Here is a 27,210-nt window from a genome sequence, read left to right on the forward strand (position 1 = left end):
GTTTCATCTAGGGTAGCAAATCTCCAGAAATCCCACGCAAGCAGCCGCTGCGCGTGTGTAGGTGGCAAAATATATACGAGTCAGCCTGGTGTATCTAAAATGCAGAATGTGTTGAACTCATCCAGCCTTTTTATGCAGCGCCTGTACAGTACTGATGCACTAGGACACACTGAATATATATGTTTGCTGCGTGTTTCTATTTCCCGCAGGGGAGTGACGGGAATGGATAAGCCTTAGCACAGTGTGGCAAGCACTCCCACGTCCCACGAGGTGTAGGGATGGCATGTCTGCGGGGCCACCCTGCTCACCTGCGGGTGGGCCAGGGCTGCAGGGAAGATCCTCCAGGAGGATCTCTGCTGTCTCTCAGGGTGGTTTGAGAAGTGCAAAGCCTGAATATCTGCTTCTTCAGTCTCTTTCCCAAATTCCTGCCAATAGAACTAAGGGGAGGTGATGACAGCTGCTTTTGTACCAAGGGCTTCATGTGTGAGAGCAAGAGGGGCACGGGAAACCCCTGTGCCATCCTGTGGTGGACACGAGGTGCCCTCTTAGCCCCGGGCTGGACCAGTTCACAGCTCCTAGCTCCAGCGTTGTCCCATGGGATTAGGCTGCCAGCCGAGGGGCCTCTGTCTGTCACTGCTCTGTGCTGTGATGCAGGATTGCAGCAGAGGGTAATAGATGCACTGAAATCAGTCGCATCAAACTTATTTCACCTGTGCAGCACTTGGACGTGTCTTGCTGACTGCCAGGGCTGAGGCTGTCTGTGTTGTGATGAGATCTCGACAGCGACCTTGGTCCTGTTACTTTCTTGCTCCATCATGCCAGCAAAGTTTCCCGTGAGAGAACAATATATCCCTTTCTCATTACACTTCAAAAGCCCTTTTCCTGTCTCACATTTCTGCACGATGGAAATGACCAAAGAGGAGTTGTTTCTTACAGTCAATTGAAGGTGAAACAGAAGGGGGTTCATGTCTAAATGTTTATAGAGTACGGCATAGGGCGTGTGACCTGCGCCTGAAGGACCCAACAGAGCAGCTGAATTTCTGGGTGATCTCATTTTTTAAAACTGTGGCTCAGGAACAGAAGGTTGCTGTGGTGAAATAAAGTACCAGGGAATAAAGTGGGAAAAAAATAATGTAAGTTATGAATTGAGGGAAGGGGAAGAAGTTGGTATGATGTGGCATTGCCCATACTGTGAGACTGAAGAGACAAGTTGTTTGGGGATTTTAGAGCAAACTGGTATCCTGAAAACCATGGGAGAGAGCACATCCCTTTCCCAGTCCCAACAGCCCTGAGAAGAACCACCCTGCAGGGTCATCCTTGAAAGGGCTATTGTCGGATATGATGAAGATGAAATCACTGTGCTCCCCTGCTGTCCCCAGCACATTTCTCCTGGAAGTGCAGTCAGTGCAGTTGTTCTGCATGACCTGTGAATGCGACACATCTCCCCAGTGCCCTGTCCCTGAGTGCACACCTTTAGCTTTCAAATGGCTTCTGGAGCTGCGGGATTGCCTGCCACACCTCAGGTATCCCCGGCTGCTCTGTGGTCATCAGATTTTTCATAAATTGTCTGGTTTCAGCAGTTCCCCTTATACCCTTCCTGAGTATCTGGCCACAAATTTTCCTAACCCCGTAATATTCTAGTCACTATTTGCACAGGGCGTGTGGAGCAGCTAATACAGGGGGAATTTGCTTTATGAATGATTCATGCTAGGATGACCCTCATCCTATTCAGTTCAAAATAAACAGCAAGAAATGGCACAATTAGAACTGGGACAAGAAAAGGCCCTTGAAGCACTGTGGCCATCCCGCATTGCCTGTCATCGCTTTCTCTGGTTTGTGTCTTCACGTGGAGCTGAGGGATGTCGCAGCACCTCATCTCGGGGCCTTTTGAGGAGCCACAGCTTAGAGGGATTGTGCTGGAGAAGCTAGGAGCTGCGTCCAGCTCTGTTTTGGCTTTTGATCGCCAGGAGATGCGCGTGTCAACGTGCAGCAGCAAGAATGACAGTGCGCTTCATTCTTTTGCCTACAGGGACAACAGCCCACTGCTTGAAGCACATGGTGTTCAGGAGCTTGCCACGTTGATTAAGGGAAGGCATATCAGACTTTGACAAGTTACACTGGAGGCTGAACATTGTCAGCTGTAGAGTACATGCTAGCACATATACTGCATACATAAAAAGCTATTTATCTTTGCAAAGGGAGAAGCTGCTGCTGACGATAGGGAATTCATTTCCATGGACCTTTTGGGGCTTTTTGATGTGTGTGTGCTCAGCATCGCTGCTGAACGACTTTATGTTTCCCAGACACTGATGCTGCTACCGCTAGAGTCAGAAAAAAGAGACGGGCCACAGCAATGGTGTGCCTCAGTGCCGGGGTTCTTGGGCTCAGAAGGTGGTGTAGAGTGGAGCTTTCCTGCAGGCTGGATATAAAGGGCAGCATTTTGTGGCTGCAGTGAATCCTGCATGCCAGCGCCTTCTCATACTGGCCTGAATGGGGCAGAGAAAAGCTTTTACACTGAAAGCATTGGGCTGGGATTCAGAAAATACAGGTTCTGATTCTGACACAGCCTTTCCAAGGATCTTATGCAACTGACCTAATTTTTCTGTGTGCTTTACCTCCTCACCGTGGTGGGACTTTCTCCATCCCTCATGGGACCCTTGTGTGAGGTAGCTGAAAATACTCAGTTGCTCTGCTGATAGGCGCCATTTGGTTCCCTAAAGGGACAAACCTCCACTGTTACTTGTGACGTTATGGGGTTGATCTTGCTTCTGTTCCTCTGAGCTGCCTGTGTACGTGTGAGTCTAGCACCACACAGCCAAGTATCGCAATGGTCAAAGCCGCGTTTGGCAATTTCTTTTCTCCCTAAAATACCACATTTTGTTCTGCCATTTCCTCCCACTCACCCCCAAATCTAATGCAACACAGGCGAATTCTCCAGAGGCTGAGACCTGACAGCATCGCAGCCTCCCCAGAGCTGGGCAGCAAAGTGCAGTCCTGGAGCTGCTCTTCCAAGCTGAGCCCCATCAGGAAACCTCCCTCCCATCCCGTTTCCCTGACACCTCTCCTGGCTCAAACCCTTCTTGCCTCTCCTTGGGGAGCTACGCCAACTCCCGCACCCTGCCCTGAACGCACAGCACCTGCCACACTTGTGCACTCACACGGGAAGCCGGATGTTTTCCCTGAGCACCGGGGCACCGTCGCCAGATCTGTCAGGCACAAGCTCCCTGCTGCTGGGAGGAGTGAGGAGCTTCCACTACAAGTTTGCACTGGTTTTATACCTTTCCCTCTGCACTGCTGCTGGCCACTGCCAGGCTGCTGGTCTGGCTCGGTACAGCTGTTCTTAAGTCAGTTTTAATAAGCGTGTTTGAAGCAGAGATGACTCACTGGAGAAGTTGGTATCCTCAGGAACGCCGCCCGGTCGCACAGCGTGCCTGTCGTGAGCGTATGTCTGGTGTCAGGATGAAACCCACAGCCCTGGCTGTGAGGCTGCAGCATGGAGAAGTTTGCCAGCTGCCCGTGAAAAGCAGCTGATGGATCAGCGTTGCCAGCGGACATTGTCCCCTGCATCATGGCCAGTAATTGGTACATGGGGCTGCGCTGTCCTTTTATAATAATCGCTTCTTTTATCGCCCTCTTCAAAGGTGGCTTTGCATACAAGACCAAGAGCAAAACCATAGCTCATTACTTGATTGCATAATTACATTCTGCTACAGTGTAATTTGGTTATGGAGGTAATTAAATGGATCAAGGTCAGCAGTAGGGCTCAGGTCGCAAGGGGGGGGAAAAAAGGCTGAGAACTTTTTAGTGCAGAATACCACCTTGTTGGTTGGCAGTTCAGGTTAGGCTTTGTGGCCCTGCTGCTTGTTCCTCAGTCCTCACAGGCCAGACGTGACGCATGGTCGTGAGGTGGCCAGCAGCAGCACCATGCCAGGCTGGCTGATGGGGTGCAGGCGGTCGGTTTGTTTGAAAAGCCCTGTTTGCCTTCCTTGCAGAGCCTTTCCACAGGAATCCCTTGAGACCCCTGAACGTGACAGCTGCGTCACTGGGGCTTTGGGCTAGATTTTCTGTGGAAAGCAGAAGATTTGTAGCTCATGCAGCCGTTGGCTTAGTGCCATAGCAAGGACTGGAACAAATAATTCAGGGAGCCCCTTCCACATTGCGTGCTCTCTGTCCTGCTGCGTTGGAGCATGGGCTGTGCTGCATCACAGTGGGTGCTGCCTGGATATGGACAGTACTGGGTGCACAGAAATTTTTTTCCCCATTCACAAAATCAAGGCAAAAAGGAAAAGGGGCTTTTAGCATACATCAAGAGTTGTAAAAAGGACTGTGCATCCCTCAGAACGGCAACTGAAACTAAGTCATGCCACAAAGTTTATGAGAGTTGAGCCCTTCAGAACAACCTAGTCTTTCTACAGGCTTCCAGAGCCTGATATGAATAAATAATTTAATGGCTATTAATGTGAATGCTGCTGAATTTGAATCTCAGTTCCTATCATATTAAACCCTACAGCCAGCTCTGCCCTTAAGGAACATTCTTTCTGCAAGGGCTTTGTATCCATGCAAATGTTATCTGCACCCTCTGAAGAGGCTAAAGCTAAAAAATGGCTTTTGAAAATGTGTAGCGCCAGGATTATCACGCCTGGTTTTTTATCAAGTTTACGCTAACGAAAAAAACAAAAGAACAAAAGCCAAGACTTTTCAATATCAAAGTTAAATTTAGAAAGCAGACTTCTTAAAGCATCCTTGTCAGTTGAAAGCTTATTTTTTTATGACTGGCTTAAAAAGTAAAATCTCACAGCTCTCATTATTTTTCTTTTGTGCCTCACATGCCTCATATTTTTTTACTGCCCTCTTCAAAGTAAAATGATCCCCATGGTGCTCTTACTTTCTGTGTGTTCCAAGTGCACAGGTTTGTTGCATGTATTTCTGTGTATATTAGCAGTTTGCTAATATGCTTTGGTTAGGTCAGTAGAGATACAGTAGTGTAAAACTAGTAAATAAAGTCCAGTGATTTTATAAGCATTCTCCCACTTGCCTGATTGAATTTCTGCTTCACAGATTTTCACTTTCCAAATGCTTTCGTGTCGTGAAATACGCTGACAGTTGTTCACGGCAACACTGTTTGTTGCCCTGCGTGACAGATTTGGACAGGGTGGGATCCTGTGTGCCTGGTGCTCACCCCAACACTGTAGACTATAGGGGTGGAACTGATTGTTCAGGTCCATTAGTACGGATATGTCATCAGATAACAGAGTTTTGCTAAATCATTCTGCTTGCATGAAGTCCCTACCTTTGGTTAAGTCAGACACTTTGGGACAGGTTATCTTTCTGTCTTTTTCTCCTAGCACCACAAGTTATGTTCCCACAGGACTTCTAATCTTCTCCTTCGTTTGCCTTGTTATGAAAGTGATCATATCCATTATAATTGAAACATTCATGAATCAGTGTTTATTTCTTGAACATATTGCGTAGTGCAGCTTTAGTGATTCTTAGAGGATCCAATTCTGCTCTTATTGCTGCACTAATGATTCAGGGCTTAGCATTGATGAAAACATGAAAACTATCAAATATTGTAGATAGTAAGAAAGGACTGTTATGGTTCCTCTTTTGTGGTGGTTTTTTGTTTTGGTTTGGTTTTTTTGTCTGGTTTGTGGTATTTTTTTTTCCTCCCCCTGTTCTGGAGTAGCGCAGAAGAAAGCAGGAATGACAGGTTATTCTTCAGTGATAGTGTCAGGAGAGCCCTGAGGTTTCCCTCCGCCTCTCGAAGTGTTTGCTAGAAAAGATGAACAAGACTTCTTTAAAATTTATCATGCTAAGAAAAATACTTTCAGACCTCTGACACATAGTAAATTCCAGGCTTTCTGCAAGTAAGGTACTGAGATTCGAATAGGCAGGTTTAACAACTGACCTTTTTTGTTATTATTGCTAATGTGGCTGGTTTTCTTTCTGGATGTTGGTGGTCAGTGCTTTTTTGAAGGCTTCTTGTTCCTGTACCCAGTGTGGCTGTGAGACATTTCAGATTGTAAAGGAACAATCTGAAGCGCAAACTCTGCCCGGCAGGAGAGGAGGACCTCAGCCACCACCCAGGTTACAGCAGGCTGCTCACATCCCTGTTTTTCCAGTGTGTGTTTAGATCAGAGTGCACACAGGGCCCCCGGCTCCTTTTAAGGATCACCAATGTGCAGTAGGTTGCTGACATTTCACATCCATCACGTGCCTGCTTTATTATACTCCGTTGCGGTAAGCCAACTATCCCAGCCATCTCTGGGATTAGCGTTTTAGTTCAGACCAGGAGTCCACTTTTGGAGCAAGTCTTCCAATTACCCTCACATACAGCTCTCTGGTTTGCACCACAGAGTGGTCTTAGGCTGTGCAAACTGCATTCCTTTTGGAGGATTCCTCCTCCAGGAGTGCCCCTAAAGTGCCAGATGTTCAGGCGATGGGACCAGGTGGCAGCTAGACCAGACTGAACCCATCCTGAAATGTGTACATACAGTGCGAGTGTCCGGCCCTTGCCACCAGCAGTTTCACTCTACGCATTTGGTCCTGCATTGTAGACACAGATTCTGTAAAATAAAATCAAATGTGTGTGGATCTGATGGTAAACCCTGGATCTCATGGAGATTGCATGCTGCAGTAAGTAGCTATGAATAAGAAATAGCAATTTTTAACTCTGGATTGCTTTGTTGATATATTTTGGGTCATATAATTTAAAGACAGTTGCACAGTCTTCTGTATACTAGTAATACAATAAAATGGTCTCCTGCTTTACTGTGCATTGTGCCAAATAGAGTTACTGTATTATATTACTCTCTCTAGAGTGACTATATTATCTTAGATTGGAAGTTGCAGTCATTAGTTGGCTTCTGAACAGGATCAGATGCCAAAGCTAATCTGAGTTCTCTAGCAAAGTGTGCAACAGAGTGAAAAATTTCACTATAGCCACTACTGCAAAATCCCTGATGATATACTTCCATCTGTCTGATTCCTAGGAAGCAAAGCATCAGCTACGATGGGTCACTTGGCTGCATACGCTGTAACAGTCAGATCGAAACTGTGACATAGTTTGGGTCCATTCAGAATGTTTGTGCAGTGTCCACAGGTTATTTCACATCAAAAGGAAACTAACAGAAAAAGAGCAAGTCAGGTTGTCAGCACATACGTATCGTGGAAATCCATTCATGGTATAAATAAGCCCAGACCTCTCTGCAAAGGTTTTTTAGGCTGTGAGATTTGTCATCTCTTTCAGGCTATGCAGAAATACTGTGGTCAATATGTAGATGGGACTTCTACCACAGCAAAGTTGGCTGATTTTCTGAATTCCCAGGAAATAAATGAACAAAGGGCTGTCTGCACTTCATGCCAAACACTTTCTTTCTCCTCTTTCTCTCCCAAAAATGTTCTGAGGAGCTGGAAGCTCATTCATTCCTCAGGCTGAATGTCCCTCTATTGTATATAACCAAAGACAGGCTCTTCATACACAATGAGCAATTTAAAGAATATTAGATGAGACACTAGCCCAAAGTGTCTGGCTCAAGGACACAGAGCCTGGAGGAGTCAGGACCAGCAGAGGATCCTGCTCTCAGGAATGAAAATCCAGTGCCTCGGTTATGTGACAGATGTTCACCAACAAGCTCTCTCCACTGGCAGTAAGTGATGCTTAGGATCAACAGAAATGTGCCTGCAACCCCTCTTCAGTCTTCCTTTATAGCATGTACCCACCTTCATGGGTGGCTGGGATGATGAACAGAGGGATTTGAAGTGTCGGGCACATAGTTTGCTTGGCAGCGGTAGAGCAGCCCCCAGCAGAGATGGACAGACACCTCAGGGTCACCCCAGCAGATTTTAGGGAAGCACCATTGATCTTTTTTGCTGGCTTTGTCAGCAGAAACAGTGCTGGGACCCAAACTTTGAGGCACAGATCTCGGTGGGTTCCCTTTGGCTCTCCTGGTGGGCAGCAGAGCTGGCCTCCACCCAAGAATATGCCGTGAACCTTTCCTTTTCTCTGTGTAGGTGCTGCAGCAGCTGGTAGAAGGGGGAGGGAAAAGCCACATAACTTCTGACACTTCATAACATTCTGTCTTGGTTGTAAGATCCTGCCTGTCCAACACCAGCTCACCCAGCCTCAGTGGATGCTTTAGACCGCAGGGCTTGCTGGTTAATTGGCCAGTCGTAGCCAACCTGTCACTAAGCTGTCAAAATACTAATAATCTAGCACCACTCATTTTCAGGATGGAAGTTTTAGCAGCAAAGAAATTGAATTTCCAGCCCTGGTCATGACAGCTCTGAAATCGGTTTAATACAAGAGAGATCTTTCCAACATTAAGAAAGATAGGAAGAGTGTCAGGGATGGTGTGTTTCCACCGAGTCTTGCGGTTTGAATTTAAGAGTCAAAGCAAAGAGGCTATCTCAGTACATCAGCAGCTTATGGCTGTAATAGGCCTGGTGAGATCCTTGGCAACTCCTCTTATCTTCTGCCCACACAACGTGTTATTTTAAAAAATGAACTTCAGAGAAAATTGGTCTAAGGCCATTTTCTTTCCTCAGACCGGCACTCCATGCCCAGCTCCGTACCGTTGGGTAAGAACAAGCACGGTTTTGTCTGAGTGCTAAAACACCGTCCACTGGAGATCTGCCTTACAAGGACTGGGACTCGCTTGCAGTCCCCTTCTCCCTGACACTGTTATAATTGCATTATTTCATTTATATCAGAAAGAGAGGGCTTTTGCCAAAGAAACTGCATTGAAACCCAGGGGAGATAAATTTTTCTACTAGCTCTTACACTTCTTGTTTTACAGAACACCCAGCAAGCTGGTTGGTCTTTCAGTGCTCAGGATCTCAGCACAAAAAATTTCTTCTCCTGTCATGGTGAGGGCATTTTTATTAAATGCCCAAAGCATTCATACTCTGGTTTGAGCCTTTGAGGATAATTTTAATAGAAATGGGAGCATGATAAATCTAATATTGACTGCTAATTTTCCACTAAGAGGTTTATTTTGACTATCAGAAGAAAATAGTGTCATGTTTATAAATGCATAATCATTATTTTAGTTTATACATTGTTATTGTTGTTATCAACCATGATAAAAATAGCAATATCGCAAAAGTAACCGAAGGCCACAGATCAATTTATTGTTCAGACTCAAATTAATGCCAAGAAACTCTCTCTGGCCCCATAGAGAGACCACAGGTTCAAAGCATCCTATCTGGTTTTGTTTCTAGGGTTATTATTATTTTTCTTCATAGTTATTTCAGGCTTTAGCAGATGAGGCAGTACGATGCTAATTTAGGAAATCTGTTTTTCTTGTATGCAACTAACATATCTTCATCTTGTCCCATCTTGTCTCATGATCATTGTCTCTGAATGCAAAGATGTATTTCTGGATACTGTTTTGGAGTAAGCAGAGTCGATAACGTTGTTACCAATTTCAGACACTTTGTCAGGAAAACAGAATGTAGAGAAGACAATGGATGAGTTGGGATTCCCAGGTTAGAAATTATCTTGGGGTTTCACCAGATCCCCAGGCTGGCAGGAATGCAATACTAGAGACAATGCTGTCAGAAAACCCCTCTTCGCAGGAAGCAATTGCTTTCTTAGAAGAGTAATGCTGAACTGGATCAGCCAAGTGCCATGTGAATGAGCTACGCTGTGATCACTACTCCAGTTCGTAACAGCTCCAAATTTTAAAAGGCTTTAAAATTCCAGCTTGAAATAAGATCCAAAATTAAAAAAAAAAAATAAAAATCAATCAATGAAAATCCGAATATACCTTATATTTTAAAAAGAAGGGCTGAAAATTTATTCCATCCAGCCATGAACTTTAATTTAGGGTCCATCATTAAGAAAAAGGGAAGCAAAGGACAAAATATGTCACTTGCTCTGTGTGCCCCATCAGTGAGTTGCTTGATGTGCAGCCTTCCCTGGATAACACTGTGCACAGAGCTGTGCAGCTGTTGGTACCCAAATCTTACTCCTGGAGCCTGTTCTCCCACCCAGCCTACCAAGGCTCTCCAGGGAGGTATGGAAGTGAGCAGCCCAGCTTGAAGCGTCATCCTGAGTTGTGTTCTTGTCAGCACTCATTAAGTTGAAAGCTGTGTTCCTATCAGCAGCTCGCCAAAGGCCAATGCAGTGAATTTGGGCATTTTTATAAAGTACTTGGTAAAAATGTGACCGCATGGTGGACAGGCCAAGAGCTGACAGCAGAAGAACACAATACTGAGGTATGGCGAGATGAACAGGTCTGAATTTGGATCCCCAAAACTCACTGGGTTCATCTGCTTTGTAGCCAAATGTGAGACCGTAGCTCGTGTGGATCTGCACGAGGTCGTTTTGATCTAGGTAGCCGTTAGCCAGGGCAGAATGGAGCTCGGTACGTCTTGCAGAACCTGCCGTGGGTTTTGGTCAATACTGTGCTGTGTGCCCAGGCAGATGTCCTTGCTGCTGCAGGGTTACCTTGAGCACGTCCATGCTGCAATCACACCTTTGTATTTAGCATTCACAAAGTTCCTCTGTGGTGACATGGATAATTTAATCAGTCCTTGAACACGAAAAGGTTCTTTAGGACAGCTTGTGTCCACCTATAAAAGATCCACGGCTTAATTGCAGAGGCTCATCCAGCACTTGATTTTTTTGCTTGTCTGGGAATATTGGGTCAACTTGCAAGACTTAGCAGACCTGCACTCCACCTCTGGCTTGGGTGTTTTAAAGTGAAGCCAACTGAACAAATATGTCCCTTGAGCACAGAGAGTTTCCACAAAAGTGAGGGCAGGTAGCCCTCTAGTTATATTTTTCAGAGACAGTAAGTTAGATTGCTTGCTAATGCTGCTTCTCAGCTCCCAGAACTGGGGACCAGACCTGCATGGATGGTGATTTATTTGAAAATGTGCTCTCTCCAACCCACAGATGGTCCAGGCAGAGTCAGAATACTTGCAGATACCATATTGTCTCATCAAGTGAATCTCTGCTCTGCAGCAGGGCTGTACACTCCCATGTAGCAGCAGCTTGTTATTTTAAAGCCTGTCTGCTCTCTCCTACTTCTAAAAGGCCACCGAGAAGACTTGTCAGCAATCTCTTATGGAGCTAGAAGGGGGAGGAAAAGTGGAGTGCGAACAGTAGAATATCACCTGCCATCTGGACAAAGATGTGATGAGATGTAAAGTTTGGATGCACATTTGCGGTTCTTGATCACGTGCCAAGAGAGGGCTCAGCTATGATTCTTTTAAAGCATTTCCAGACAGATGCAACCCTAGGTCATGGAAGAAGCTACACTGAGGCAGGAGGACACTGAACTTGATCAGGCTGTACACAAGGCATCATTGCCTGTGGGAATGCTGCTGTGGTCTGCACAGGGCTTATCCTGTGAACAGGACCTACATGGTTCAAGATCTGTCCTTGGAGTAAGAGTATGTGAGGATCAAGTGCTATAGTATGAGGTCTGTGGTCACAGATTCTTAGATATTCAAAGACATGTTTAGTCTCTGAACTTCCACAGGTTTAAATGGGAGTTGGGCATTTGCATTTCATCTGGGAGCCTAAATGTCTTCAAGAATCCGGTGTCTCTGTTTATCACACAGGTCTATGCACATTGATACCAATGCTGAACTTCTCGGTGCTGTTGGCATCGGAGGGGTGTTGATTAAACCCTGCTCTGACTGAGGACAGTGGGGAATGTGGAATGGGCTTTACTGGGTAAATAGCACCATAAAGCAGATGCTCTTCTGCAATGCTTTCCCCTGGGATGAAGCAGCACTTATACAGACGCAGTGAACACGATCCGCTTGTTCCACGGTCTGCCTTCACAACCACAGTGAAATGCCACTGCTGATAGCTGTGATGATATTTGTGATTCCTACTTAATGTGTTTTATGAGCTCTAACTAGTAACACCAACATCAGTAAGTATCCTGAGCCAGATTCTCTGGGAGGGAAGCCTTGCCATGCTATAGACTTTGGTACAGTTTAGTGCTTTTACCCATCTGAAGATCCGGCTCAGTAATTGTGCAGAACATAAAAGAGAAACCCGTAAGTGCTGTAAACAAAGGAAAACTGTTTCTCTGGGAGTGTGTGTGTGTTAGATATCTCCACATTCATAATTAAAATCCCTTTCCTAAACCGTGGCACAAACTACTTGCAGAATGGGCTTTTTCTTTTATTGCTGCTAGTTTCAGTGACTAAATTTATTAAGTCATTAAGTTTGCGTATGGATGTGTATATTTGCTATTCTCCTTTGGGTTATAATAAAAGGAGATCTCAAGCAGAAAAAAAATGGAGATCTTTATTTATCTGGCAATTTTGAGAATGTTTGTAGGGAAATGGGAGGCAATACAAGTGGTCTGGTCCAGGGGGACGCTGAGTGAGCAGCTGGGTTTGGGTACAACAGCTAGTGACAGCCTTCCCTCTGGCTTCCTTCCTGTGCCTGAGCATTGCACAGACAAACCTGTCACCATTTCTGCCGTGGCCTGGGGACATCAGGGGCTTCTGTCCCAGTCAGAGCTTGGTCTAAACAAACCAGAGAGCAATTTGCTCGCTCTCACGATCAGTACGCAGGAGCACTGTGCTGTTGCTTATGGGGGACCTTTTCTTTGCACCTCCTGGCTGAGAATGCTGGTGGCAGCGATGCCCCCAGCCTGGTTCCGGCAGAGGCTGCCGCTGCTCTGTCTTGCTCGGAGCAGCACCATGGCTGTGACACCATTGCATCTGCATTTTGTGAAGGAGCTGAGACATCCAAGGGTAGCAGGGTATTCCCTGAATACCCTGCAGCCTCACGTCCATGGGTTTGACAGCGGTGCTTCTTCACTGACAACTGTGGAGCTTCTCCAGCTTTACAGAAGTGCAAAGGAGAGTCCAATCAAACTTTCTGTATTCAGGACCAAGAGGCTGGGTTAGATTTACTGGACCAGGGCAGGTGAAAGCTGAGGTAGACTAGAAAAAAAATCTGTCCTCTCACAAATCATCCCCAGCCTGTGCTGCAGGGGCAGGGGGGCAGATGGGGCCAGACATTCCCAGCACCTTCCTGAAGGACCAGACTGACCCAAGTGATACAGAGATTGGCTTGTACCTGGAAGTCCCATCCACATTTTCACCTACGGATGGCAGGAGACACTACTGGCATCAAGGATAAATGAAACATCTTGTTCTTCCAAAACAGAAGTAGCTTTTGGGGCAATCCATGGTCCCTTATACCCTCCCTGAGCAGGTCTGACACACTGAATACCCCCCAAATGGCAGCTGCATCTGCTTAGCTCCCTTCCTTGATCCCAAGTGTCATTGAATGGGGTCTCCCTAAGTTTTTGTGTGATAGCTACCATTTTATTTTTTTCTAGACTCTGCAATTTCCAATAAAATTAGAGTTAGCACAAACCAGACCTATGTTTGTTTTTCAAAGCAAATCTAATTACTCTTCTTGCTCAAATTGCCTTTTGTTCAAGGGATGGGATTGAGATACAGAAAACAAGTTGCGGGCAGATGCTAATCATTTTGCATGTAAATTACTATCATTTCTTTACAAATATTTCATGCAGGTTTTTAGTTTAACAATTAAAAAAATCTACTTTTTCAAACTACTTTCAGTGATATCTATAGACATTTAACAAAATGCCTCAGGCTCTAACTCTCCAAATAGTATACAAAGAAATGTATTTATTTACTTCGTATGCAAAAATAATTCAAAGACACATATTTCACATGAAGATAAAACCAGACAAATATCCTTTTTTTTTCCTCCAAATCACAAGCATACTTTTTAATGAGGAGAACTGGTGGGTTTACTGCGTGAGCTGAGTTCATGACAGTGACGACAGGGGACTGGGAGCTCTGTGGAGTTTGTACAGAAAATAAAGTCACGATTTATTTCTTTGATTAAAGACTGAAAAAAGACTGGTGATTAAAAGATGAAGCCATCTGTCTTGTACCTGGTCATGCTCTTTCTATCAAGGAGATATTTAGGAAAATAATTGAGTGAGGTTCGTTATAAGTCTATTTCAAAAGGTCCCTGTACCAAGTGAGAGAGTGAAGTGGGTGCTCTTGACCCCAGGGCTTACCATACCATTACCTCTGGAGGAGGATGTCCTTACATCCCGTCAGAAGCACATGGGGGGACACAGCCTGAGGATCCCTTTGCTATTTTACCCGCTCTGTGGGATGAAGAGAAAGTATTGGACTCCAGGGCTGCCCATCGAGCATATTTCATCAACACTGAATTCATCTTAAAAAAGCAAAACAAAGAAAGGAGCTTGCGTACCCCAGAGGTCTGGCCAATAGATCGGTGATTTTCCAAAAATACCTTCAGTTATCTCAGATTTCAGTCTGTGCAGCACTGGCCACCAAGAACTGCTTTAGTAGCGTGAAACCTGTTAAGCTCACCTGCATTTTCCTTTTTCCTCCCAGCTCTTCTCAAGAAGATATCAAGGAAATAAAACATAAGGGTTTGCATGTTAAGTAGATTTAGAGGACACTCTGAATATCCCCAGGCGATGCTTGGGAGAGTGGCCCATGTCCTCTTTGTCTGTGCCATCTCCTTTCTGGTCAACTGTTTTTTCCTTCTCCATCTGCTTGCTCTTTGTGTCACGTCGGTACGTGGTAGTGCCTGCACCAAAGACTTCCGGTGCTCAAACCTGCGAAGACCCCGCGGCGCGTCAGTTTGGTGGTAGGATGAATTGCATCCCAGTGTGCGCTTGTCTCTACGTGGCACAGTGGGACGCTTGCTGTTGCGGATACATAAGAAGGATAATAATAATAATAATGAATAAAAATAGCATTATTTAACTAGAACTTAGCTGTCAAATCTGTGGGTTTTTTAAACTGCCGAATGGACAGAGCTGGGATGTTTCTTGGTGGTGTTGCTGTGGTTAGTGTCCTGAAGTGCTATTTCAACTGAATTGTGGGGGATGAAGAATCAACCAGCCAACTCACAAAACCAATGGGACAGTTTTGTTTGCTTCTGAGGGAGCTTAAACATTTAAAGGAAATCACTGTTTTTTCTTTATTTTTCTTAAATCTTCATTAGGTGGATGACTTTATATACCTTTGCTTTAAAATAATATAATAATTTTGCTGGTTTATTGGTACAAGTGGACATACAATACAGCATCTGCTTTTATGAACTACTTCTGCATGTCATAAAATATCATACTGCAGTAATTTTAAAATAGATATTTATCAGAAAACTTTATTTTCAATAACTTTTAAATAAAATCTAGATTTTTTTTTCTTTCTGAAACAACATTTTCAAAATGCATTAGCTTTCATCTTTCTTCATTGAAAATAAAAAATAGCTTTTGTTCCACACTGAAATTAAAACATGTTGAAAATGCAGGTATCTCAGGCACAGTAAATTCCATGTTTTGGTCAAGTTGTTAGCTATCCTTCACAGCCTACCAACTTTTCAGTCTCCCTAAAGGGAATTTTCTTGATAAGTTTTTTATCGATGGGGTAACAAAGGCATGGGAAAGGGGATTGAGTTGTCCAGTTTGGTTTTAGAGATGCTCTCCATGGTGGGGCTTGCTGCCTGGCTGGGCCTGATGCCAAGGAGAACCCCCGAGGCAGCCGCTGCAAACCGCCCAGCTCCTGGGTGAGCTGCGTCTTCCCAGGCAAGACAAAGCCTGGAGATAAAGAGCAGATTTAAGGAGCGCTTAAACACTGATCTTCTGGGAAGCTACTTCAAACACTGTTTTATAGTGCTCTAAGTCATCTAGATCTCTCTTAACTTGTTTCACTCTCTTCTTAAAATATTTATTTCTCCAGCAAGGAAGACTCCCTCAGAGAGGGCAAAATGACCCGTTAGGCTGATGGTGTTTTTATCTGTGTGGCACTAATGATTGATGCAAACTTCATGGGTGCAGCACAGTTCCGCGCTTTCTGCTGTGCTTTATCTTCTGTGGCTTCAAGCCTGCCTGGCTCCGTAGTCTGTTGCATGCTGGATTTATTGTCAGACCAGCAACACTTTATATAACCCCCAAAGCGCTTGGGAACACGTACCTGAGTGTTGCTGAATGTTCAAAATGTTCGCTCTTAAATGAGGTCTGCGGTAAATATGTGGCATTACTCCAGATGCCTTGCTCAAATGTTGGTCATGGGTTTTCCATTAGCAAGGTTGGAGAAGCTCACAAAGACTTCTGAGTGGCAAGGGCTTGGGAGAGAGCATCGCTCGCCTGTAGCAGCACCTGCCTTCACTCGCAGGGCTGAGATACCTTGTCTGGGTCCTACCAGAAGGGATTTTGTTGTTAAAACAGTTTTTCTTCAGAAAATGCATATTCATTGTGGCTTGAGCTTTTTTTGCAAGAATGTCATAGCTTTAAGGAACCCAACAGGAGAATTTGTTTGGCCAGGCTGAATCTTCTGCTCAAAATCACTGTCTGGGGAAAAAAAACAACCCACCAACAACCACAGCTGGCTCAGTGAAGGTTTGGGAGCCCACTGCCAGAGTCCCCTGGCCAGCACACCCTTTTAAAAGTTTAGTATTTCCCTGTTGTTAAAATCTTGAAAAGTTACAGGGACATGACAAGTTTTGGTGCATAGCTGAGTGTAGTTTCCTCCCTGAGACTTTCTGCAAAGCCACACAAGTGGCGAAGGCACAGCCACCCCCGCAGCCGGCACAGGCTCAGGGGATGTCTCGCACAGGGCCATGTGTCCTCTGTTCCTGGGCAAGTGTGGGACCAGTTCTTGGTATCTGAAGAAATATTTGTGTCAGAAACCTTTAAAATTACTTCCTTCTCTTTATTGAAAGACTTCCAGGCTTTGTGCCAGCATTTCCTCCTGTTGCTTTTGAAAATAAATAAATAGTTTGCTTGCTTTTGTACTCCCGTTTCTCTGAGTCCACTTAATAAACCACCTTTTGCCCTTAAGAATTCAATGTTTTAGGCAACGACCATCGCGCATTTCTTGCCCAGCACAGGCAAGGCAAGAACAAAGCCAGGGGAAGGCATTGGGAGCAGCAGATGAGCAGCAAGGCTTTCTCTGCTTTGTAACTCTCTTTTTTTTATTTTGCTTAGTATTTCAGTCTAAATCCTGGCAAATTCCTGAGTTTTCCTGCACATTTTTCACGCCCGTTCACTGTAGGCTGCTTTGCAAACCACAGCTCTGCCAGGGAAGGAGAGCCTCCCCTTTCAGTGGGGAGTTTTCTAGATGTGTGTTATTGCTGGGAGCTAGTATTGCTGATGCCTGTTGTTTTCTATTGTTAAACTAACTGCAATGCGTGACCGTCGTGTATCACTCAGTGATGCCTAATTTAGGAGATCAGTGATTAATTCCTTCCACTGCTTTTTCTTCTCTCTCTCTCTCTCACTGCAGGATGTTTTCACACCAGAGTGCAAATTTAAGGAATCTGTCTTTGAAAATTACTACGTTATTTATTCTTCCACGCTGTACCGGCAGCAAGAATCCGGACGAGCGTGGTTCCTGGGACTCAATAAAGAAGGTCAAATTATGAAGGGAAACCGAGTGAAAAAAACCAAACCCTCATCACATTTTGTACCCAAACCCATTGAAGGTATGGAATCTGCCCGCTCCCTCCATCGGTGGAGTATGGGGAGGGGGAGTTTCCTTCTGCAGATTTGGGGCTTCTTGGATGTGGGTGCTGGGCTGCAAGACCAGAAATCAAGGACAATATTTGTACAATTTCAGAAAGGTGCTGGGCTGCACTCTTAGTGTTTCATCTGCTTTTCTTCCCACATAATAAACTTTGCACATCGTCCCAAAGGGGTTTCTCAGCTTTGGGGTGCTAAAGGATGAATTTAAAAGCCCAATAACATGGGAAGTTACTGGGAAAGGAAAGCAGCCCTCGAGTGGCCAGCAGTGACCATGACGTTGGGTTCTCTGTGAGGATTTTCCCAACACCATTCAGTGGGTTTCCAGTCCCATGTAGAGTCAGTAGAGATAGGATTTGTTTCACCTGATTTTAGACTTTGACTTTATAGTAACAGAAGAGAAACGGGTCCTACCAGCACAGCTGTGGGTGTACTTTATATGTCCACCCTAAGATGACTTAAATCTGTTTTTTCTCATATGTAAGGACATAGTCACTGGGGGGTAGAGAAACCTTATCATAGATGTCCAAAGTTAGATGAGATGCTGCCACGCCATATGTTTTCATTGCAGCGTGAGGCTTCGGTGAAAGTCATGGAGCTGAAGTTTTGCCCTCCTGCTGCTGGCTGTACACTACTGAAGTGTGCCCCAGGCTCGTGCCAGGTCATTTTGCTTTTTATGGGCTGGTCCCTGATAAATGGAGAGATGTAGTTGTGATGAGCCTAGTACTTAACAGGTACTAACTTCCTTCTGGAAGCAAGGAGACCTCTTTCTTTCTGTTGCTTGGAAAAAGCACTACTTTTTGATCCCCAAACTAGGTACACCTTTCTGACCCCATCTCAGACCTGCCAGTGGCCACCTCAGGGACGCAGCAGCCTGGGGCTGGCCGCATGGCTCTGTGCCCCCTCTCGCTACCCCCATGTTGGCTGCGGGGTCAGGGCTGGATACCTGGAGAAGGCATGAACTGATGCTTTCCCAACAGGTAACACTCACAAGTGGTGGAGGCTACAGCTAAGTCCATGCACTAGTAGGTGTTTTAACAGCTTCCCAGCTAAGGCGCAGGGGCAGACAAGTGTGAGGGCGGGTGTGTGCATGAGTGAAAGGCCAGTTCAGGAAGACAGACTGAAATCATCTGTTGGACCACTGAAACAAAGCACGATGAGAGAAATTAAACTCAGTATTGACAGACTAACTCTGGCCTTTGCACAGGAGATGAAGATGTTGGAAGAGCAGAGAATAGCCTGGAGCCTCTTGTCCTATGCTTGTTTTCAACAGCTTTTTTGCAGCTGGGAGCTTTTTCTTGTTTATCTGAGGCATTAGTGGGATCGGTGCCCTAAACTCTCGTTGAGTTTTGCTAAGGAACAGGGCCTGCTTCAGGCATGGGGTTGGTCACCAGCTTCTCTTCTGTCTCCTCCTCTTCTGCCTTGGCTGGGAGGAGAGTCTTTTGCAAGTGCTGGATTTCACAGTTGGGTTTCCAGCTCCTTCTGGTATTTCTTTGCTGCCTGGCTGGGTGTTGGCACTGATCAGTGGGTTCCTTTGAATCCGAGCTTCTTTTTTGATGTAGCGTGCGTGGTGTCTGCTGAATGGCTCAATAGTTGTCTTCTGCGTGCATTAAACTAGGCCATTCCTCTGGCTCTCCTCATGGAAAGCCTTGCCTTAATAGAGGTGCCTGACCCACAGCGGAGTTCTCATTGCAGCAAATGCCGCTCTGGCTTTCATTTTGAAAAACCCAGCCCATCCCGAGAGCTTCCCTTTCCTGCAGTTGCATACTCCCACGCTTGCTTCAATCACAGCTGTCATATAACCTCCCGAGCGAGCGCTTTGGAAGTTGGCAGCCAAATTAAGGGCTCCTCCACCCCTTCCCTCCTCCACATGCTTTGCAGTCAGCCTCTGTGAGCGCTGCTGCATCAAAGAGCTGGCAGTCTCCCAAGCCGAGGCACGTGTCAGCTTCCCAAAGCATTCAGCTGTCTGGGACTGTGACTCCAGACGGAGGACTCTGTGCCCAAGCCGAAGATTCATTGTAGGTAGCAGAGGCTTGTGGGGAGGGTTGGAGTAAAATGCGCTCAGCTCCACGTGACTTCTCTGTGCTGCATCCATCAAAGTCTCTGCGAGCAGAGCTTGCAAGCAGAGGTGTTATAGAGAAGGGGCAATTCCTTCCCTGTTTTTAACAGCTTATTTCTCTTTGTCATGACTCTAAGGAAGTATTCAAAGCACTCCCCTGCTGTATCTGCATGTCCCTTCTGCTAAATGCTGTGGCGTGCCCCGGGGTGCGGGCTTTGCTGCTTATTCGGGCCAGTACTTTGCAGCTTCCGTCTGCATTAACGCACCCAGGTTTCCTTTTGCTCCAGTACCACCACCAGCATTTGCCTTGCCACATGACAGCTGACACAGTAACGTATGCAAGGAGGAATCTGGTCCTCTGGGAAGGAGAGGTGTTACGTACATTGCTAGGAATCACTTCACCCACCACTTCAATGGCAATTATCTCGGAGCTGAAACTTCCCAGTTGTTTGCCGTGTGCAGAAAAATTATGCAGCAGCTTAGTGAAGAGAGCGTTTGCAGGGAAAGGCAACTCAAAAAAGCCCAGATTGCTCCCGGAACTCACTGACTCCTGTTCGTTCATACTGCTTTCTGAATTCAGAAGTCCTCTCCTTGGAGTTGCAAATGGGCAGTAAACTAATAAATAAATATGAAATAACCTCCCAGATAATTTCTAAGGACAACATATATGTACATGTACATATATATACAGTGGTATCTGTGTACGTATGTGTGTTCTCTGTGGCTTTTAGCAGCTACAGCTTTATGCTGTGCTATTCCCACAGTGTTTTGACTCCTGTAGATTGCCAGGATGCTGGAGGTGTTCTGCATGAAAGTCACTAGATACCAGTTGGAAAAGCTTTGGGGTTTAGTTGGTAGGAGGGTGGTTTTGGTTTAGTGTAGGTAGGATTTGTTTGTTTTTGGAAATCGCATTAAGCTTAATCAATATAAAAGCACAAAAAACTTACTAAGTAATAACAGGGGAAATGTTAAGTTCCCCTCCCATCTGTGCACAGGCAAAGCCAAGGCAAACAGCCTGGCAGGCAGCAGCTAATGTACTGTGTGGTGCCAGTTTTCATTAAAAACACACATACGCAACACATTCCTTTTGATATTTTTATTTCTGATCACTGATCATTCAAGCTAAATGAGCCCTTAAAGTGCAGACATATAGATTGAACCAGACTACACAAGAAATTAGCTTGAGTATAATTGTCACTTGGACACCAAGCAATCTTTTAAAGCAATTTCAGTCTCTTGAAGTGTCTGTAGCTGGACAAACACTACCATCCACGGTGCCTCTTGTTCTTTGAAATATCCAAACCCATCTCAAACAACAGGAGACTTTTCCAGTCACTTGAGAATTTTATCAGATGCTTATTGTGGATATGCTCTGTTATTTATATTTCCTTCTCCTTGAAGACATCATTTCCAGATTGCTCTCCCAAAAGAGCTACATTTCATCTCTCAGCTGGCCCAAGTCAGAATGCATTTGGGGTGGCAAATCTGGCCACCGAAAGCAGAAGACGACTCTTCCTCCATCTGAGTCAGCAGAGCTGCCCCTAACTCCAAACTCATGGTGCTTCCGCCCTTGTGACATGAACAGGTCTCAGATATGAAGGTGACCTGTTAACGACTAGCCTGATGCATTTACTACTACTGGTGAACATCGGTGCGCAAGGAACAGCAGCCAGATCTTTCCCAGTGTGTTTTGTCAGGAATGCAACATCCCAGTTTTGTTAAAGCGAAGTCCTCAGATGTTGCAAAGAAGTACAAGACACGGTTGAGTAGGAAGATGTGGTCGGCCTAGTGAAAATGCTTCAAAGGTGTCACCTTAATCCACAAAACAGCCTAAAAAGTGTTTTTTAAGAAAAAAACAAACAACAAACTTCACACTCTTTATTAATCTTTGTTAACACAGCTCATCTTTTGGGTCTGTCTTTCAAGTGGGCAGACTTTGGTATGTTTTCAATCCCACACTAACTCACTTGTTCATCTATCAAACTCCTAATCATCTTATTAGATGGGAAATGCAATGTATTTTAACCATACTTTTGCTTGGCTTTTTGTCATCCTATGCTGTGTCTCTTACCTGAACAAACTGTGACTCCATCTGGCAGCATCCTGCACGTTTAGCCGCCAGATAGACGGCGAGCTCAAATGCCTCTGAAATGCATCAGCTGGGACCAAGTTTAGAACACAGTAATTAGAGGCAGAAAACGAGGGTGCGTAATCACTTGCTCCCTCCTGCCCCTAGCTGCTGCTCAGACAATTAATTCTCTCCACTGAAGCATTAGCTAATGCAGCCACTACTGCAGATACCGACACCCGGAGCTGTGGCATCCGTCAAGGGACCAAGCCTGTCTCCCGGGTTGCCTGCTGCGTGCCCAGCCCTGCGCAGACACCGGTCCAGGCTGCCATCAGGGCACGTTGTGATCCTGCAGGGCTAACTACGTGCTAAACAGCAACTTGGAAAATGTTTGGTTCCTCCTAACTCACTAGGGTTTGGGGCAGGGAAAGGCAGGAGTGAAGCTGAATGGATAAGATGTATCTGAGGTCCTTTATTAAGCTTTTTGCTGTATTCTAGAGAAAGGAAATGGAGTTTATTGCATCTCCTCAACCTCCTCAACTGGCAGCGATGTCAGTGAGAAACGCTAGGATCAGGACACAAAATGGTGCATGCTTCCCTAACTCAGCCAGTCCCTGACGCCCAGGGAAGCCACACAGGGTGATTTTGGTTTCACTGTGTGGGTGGTGTGCCAGTGCTATGCCTTCACTTTTGGGAAGGATGCTCCCTGCCGCCCTCTTTCCCTTGCTTGTAACCCCAGGCTCCTTCCTGCCTAATTTGTGAGTTGTTTCTTTATGCAAAATTGTTTCCGTGTGCATGAGAACAGCAGGCACTGCTGGTTAGTGGGGAAGCAGAGAATCAAAAGCCGCAAGAACCGTCTGTGGGCACAGCTCCACTGCTGCTCACCACCTTCCATTTATGCCTGTGGATCTTCAGCAGATCAAGCTAACGGCGCTTTCCAATTAAGGCATGAATATGGATGTGTTGATTAGAATCTGGGACATAGAAGCTGATTATCTGATTGAAGCTCCAAAGCATTAGCTTGGTTTCCAGACATTAAGGGCTGTATTTGGCTTGGTGTGTGGGTGTGGGTGGGTGGGAGAAGCAAGGCAAAGCAAGGAGGGGACTCTTGTTCTAGCCAAATTGCTCATCCTTCCAAAGCTGCCTTGTGCTGTGTGCACCAACAGACGTCCCAAGCGTCTGGGCATGCCAACTGTCACGCTGCTGCTAGTTTACCTTGATGCAGGTGACAGAGACAGTATACCTTCCCCCACACCCACACACATACACACACGGGGACCCCAAACACACCTGTCAGTGACTGGTTCTAGTCCTGAACCACAAAGATGTACTTTAAAGCTGGGAAGATCTGAGCGCTCACAACAGTCCATTTGCAAACACCCGCCCTCCCCGGTCCATGACTAACATCTCCGCGCATGAGTCATGCTCAAGCTTCCTCAGTACAAGGAGTAACAAACTGCAGTCCAAGAGCCTGTGTTGCACAACATGTCACACTGTCCTTAAAAGGACCGTGCGTGTGTCTGTCTGCACACACACCTGCGTGTCACGGTGCACGCGGGTTTGCAGCCGCTGCTGAGCGACGGCCATAGCTCGGCACACGCGTACAAGTCTTTCATGTAGGGGAATATCCAGGCGTCATCTTGTGCGTGATGCCATATAAATACTGTGTACGCTGTTGCTGTAGGTGTATCTAAATACTGAAATACGCTTGTCCTATGCTGCTACAGATTTTCTGGCATGGTCCGTTGGCACAACCTGTCTAGTACAGAAGCTTTGACAGTTCTGTCTGAAATGCACAATGTGAGCAGCCTCCAGCCATGCCCCATGTCAGTACTTGTATCATGCACTAGACTGGAAGATAAACTTATAATTCCTGCCCTATTTGCTTGCTAGGTACAGGGTTTCCTTAATTTTTTGCTGCGAATGTTGTTTACTTCTGTAGCCTGATTTATATTCATTACTCTGTGGGCCTTGTTAGCAGCTCAACATTTTTGCCCAAAGGCCATAGCGCAAGGCAGGGAGCTGAGGAAAGGCAACGTGCCATGGTGCTGCTGCTGCGGGCTTTGCTCAGGCTCAGCCCTTGTGGTTAAGCATCTGGCCCAACCCGATGGGGCATTGGGGATGGATGCAGGTTGTGATGAGCTTAGTATGTGCAGCTGCCTGGGGGAAGAGCTCATGGAGGTCGCTCCACAGCTCCAGCCTGGGACCAGAGAGGTCAGGGTGAAGATGACACTGCACTTGAGGCAGAACTTTGTATATGGGATGCCTGGGGCACTGGGGAAGCACTGGCACAAATACCCAACTCTGCTGGGCAAACACCACATCAGAGAATAAGGTCAGTCACAGAAGTGATGTGCGTCCGCAGTGTCATCAAAAGGCTCTGCAGCTCAGGCTGAGAAATCAAAGGGCACAGGTTTTTCTCAGGCATTAACCTTTTCATAGTTATTCACGCTTTTACGAGGTGCTTCTCCACAGCAGGCAAATTCACTGTCACCAGGTTGTTGAGTGACACTCACCAAGGTATGGGGTGCTGCTCAGCAGCTGAAAGGGGATGTGGGATCCCTTTTTCTTCTGTTACCTCCTCGCTACACGCTTTCTCTGCGCCATTCAGACAGCACCGATAGTCTGGGCAGCTGACGGGCAGTCCTGGCATTGCTCATCCTGGCCCAGACCCATGGGACAAGTCATTCATTTTCTCTTTTTTTCTCATTGTCATCAAAAAATGGCTCCAGTAGCAATAACAGTTTGCAGATTGGTACCTGCCTTGCAGCCACGCTGGGAGGCCCAGCTAGTGGGTGTGTTTAAACTGCTTTGAAAGCCTTGCATGAAAAATGCTCTATGGGAAAAGTAATATTTTTTCACTGCTGATATATTCAATGCAATATCCCTCCTATTAATACACAGTTGACTGCACTTTATCTCTGTCCTGTATTGTTGCACACTGCTATAACTGTTTATCTAGCTAGGAGTAAAATGCAGAGCAATAATGTCATTTGCAGCCTGCCTCTAATTGCCAGGATTTATTTGCAAATCAGGGGAGGTTATAAATATAAGTACTTACATTGCCTTTTTATATATGGGTTATTTTTTTTTTTTTTTTTTCATTTCTTCAGATAAATTTTGAAATTTTGTTCTTGTTGATTACCTGGAATGAAAACCTGATGGGCTCTGTCCCCTGTGTTTGAGTTCTATGCTGTTGTTTGTGACATGATGGCTTTACAAAATGAAGCAGTACACAATCGTTTCTATCCTAATTTTTGCAAAGATCCAGGCGTGACATTTGCGGTCTGGACCTACCTCACATTCTCAACTTCAATGTGCCTGCCCTTGAGATGCCTCACTATTTCAATCACATCTACACCCCACCACATTTGCAATGAGCTCATCAGAAATGCTCCCTTTGGTGTGAGACGCTGAGCCGCTCAGCGTGTGCCCCTGCTCTGGCACACCTCACACGGCATGAGGACAGCCATGAGGACTTAGTCCACCTGGTGAGTTAGATAAATGCTTTATGCTGCACAGGACATGGTGATGTGCCATGTCTTGGGCAGACGCCGCCTTCCCAGGCTGTCTGGGCTCCAGCAGGTACATTTTTATAGGGCACACATTGCTTAGCCAGGGTCTGGAGAGAAGATGCCCTCCATCCACCCCGTTCTCAGGTGCTGCTAGGTGACCACGCAGAGCTGAGATGGCTCCTGGCTTGCTGTCACTGAACTCATCCCCGTGTGTCAGCTCACAGCCTTGGACTTGGCTGGCTATCTTGATTTAGAGGGGAAAAACTAAGAAGTGCTGAGAGCAGACCTCACCTCTTGGCCAAAGGAGCCAAATGGGCTTGAGTCACCGCTTCCAGATCCAGAGCTTCACACCCAGAAGGCTTGGATGGCTCAGATACAAGCGTAGTTTTGATTGAAGACTCTCAAGGGCTTCTTGTTGGAGGTTAAGGACTGAGGACCAGGTAATTCTTGGACCTATTATTAGATGATAATCAGCATCTCAAGACAATACACGGTGTGTTTTATATGTATGAATATAACATGAAAAAGCAGTAAAACACAGGAAGCCTAGAGAAATTTATCTGTGTGACATTCCCTGTTTCTATCTGTGTCTTTGGAAAGATCCAGAGACAGAAGGAGGACCTGACTGGCAGCAGGGGCAGGTAACCGATCCTGCTTGGTAACAGGATCTATTGCTGGGTCACTGAGGTTTCTGTGAGTGGGGGTGTGTTTGCACTGGGGCTGGAATTTCAGCCTCATATACAAAGAAATAATTCATTATGGTCACTAATGTCTGTGACTTCACGGCTGTTAACGGGCATCTTTTCTGTTCGCAGTGTGCATGTACAGAGAGCCATCGCTGCATGAAATTGGAGAAAAACAAGGACGCTCAAGAAAAAGTTCAGGGACACCAACCATGAATGGAGGCAAAGTTGTTAACCAAGACTCGACATAGCTGACAAATACCCTCCCTTCTTCCAACTCCTCCCCTCCCACCCACCTACCCACCCCACCTGGCGAAACCACACTGAGACGACAACTGAGCAAGGCAGGACCTACCGGTAGTGGCTAGGAGTCCGAACTCCGGAATCTTTCTTTGTGTAGGACGAAGAAATCAAATCCCAGATCCTGCCTGTTGCAACGTTTTAAAAAACAAAAACAACAAAAAAAGTGAAGAAAAAAATGTTTTAAATCAGGACTCCATTAACATTTTCAAAAGCAAACTGTTTGCTCTGTGATCAAAGGGGGAAAAAAAATCTCATCTCTGCATAATAATAATAACAACAAATAATAAATATTATAATAATAATAAAGATGTTACCTTTAAAAATAAAACAAAGCTTTTGGAAAATTGAACTTAGCATATGATGTGCGAGAAACACGTGGGAAACACAGCCTGGGACTGTGCTTTCTGTCTTATACCTTCACCTCACGTTCACACCACTGTTTCGTCCATCCCGGCTTCCCTGGGGATGGATGGGATTTTTCACAAAGCAGGAAAGGTAGGGATGGATTATGACTGTGTTTGCTCTGCTATCAATAAAATATGGCCTGTCCGAATTAGGAGTCTGACAGTTATGGGCAACAAACTAGCTACTCTGTATTCAGCTTTTTCCATCTACATTCAAACACTGTGAGGTTATTTGTTGCTAGTGTCACTGTGTGAGTATGTTTGACCCAAGTCTGGCATTTTATGCCTTTTTATCATAATTATTTATATTTATAGGCTTGTTTTATTGTATTAGTTGCCAGGGGAACTTTGGAAATGGGTTTTCGGGTCTCGCAGGATGAAGTGATCATATTTATTAGGGAAGAGTTAGAAGATAAAGGGAAGGAGGGATGGCTGCTTGCTTTAAAATATGAAATGGAGCAAGAAGCACTACTGAAATCCTTGCTGTCAAATGGAAAGGATGAGGCATGTGCTATGTGAGGGGGTGGCAGGGATTTCAGCGATGGGAAGGGAAGAGGGGGGTGGGGGGGGAGTAGGTGGGGTGCACCGAGGAGGGGGCAGCTGCAGGGGAATGTGGGTGGTTGTGCGTGTCCAGCTGTGCCAGGGCGAGGAGGTGC

The 27,210-nt window shown here is 45.7% G+C and overlaps 1 protein-coding gene across 3 annotated transcripts in view; it reads left to right on the plus strand.

Moving 5' to 3' along the window:
- FGF12 (fibroblast growth factor 12) overlaps positions 1–26,168 on the plus strand; it is a 226,479-nt gene extending 200,311 nt beyond the window's left edge. For all 3 annotated transcript variants that reach the window (XM_054835896.1, XM_054835895.1, XM_054835894.1), the window contains 2 exons: positions 17,287–17,485; positions 25,980–26,168. In XM_054835896.1, the coding sequence (XP_054691871.1) occupies positions 17,287–17,485; positions 25,980–26,098 (318 nt within the window). In that variant the 3' untranslated portion in view covers positions 26,099–26,168. The remainder of the gene's footprint in view (positions 1–17,286; positions 17,486–25,979) is intronic.
- The last annotated feature ends 1,042 nt before the right edge of the window (positions 26,169–27,210 follow it).

The sequence above is a fragment of the Grus americana genome, chromosome 9, assembly GCF_028858705.1.
Source record: "Grus americana isolate bGruAme1 chromosome 9, bGruAme1.mat, whole genome shotgun sequence".
NCBI lineage: Eukaryota > Metazoa > Chordata > Aves > Gruiformes > Gruidae > Grus > Grus americana.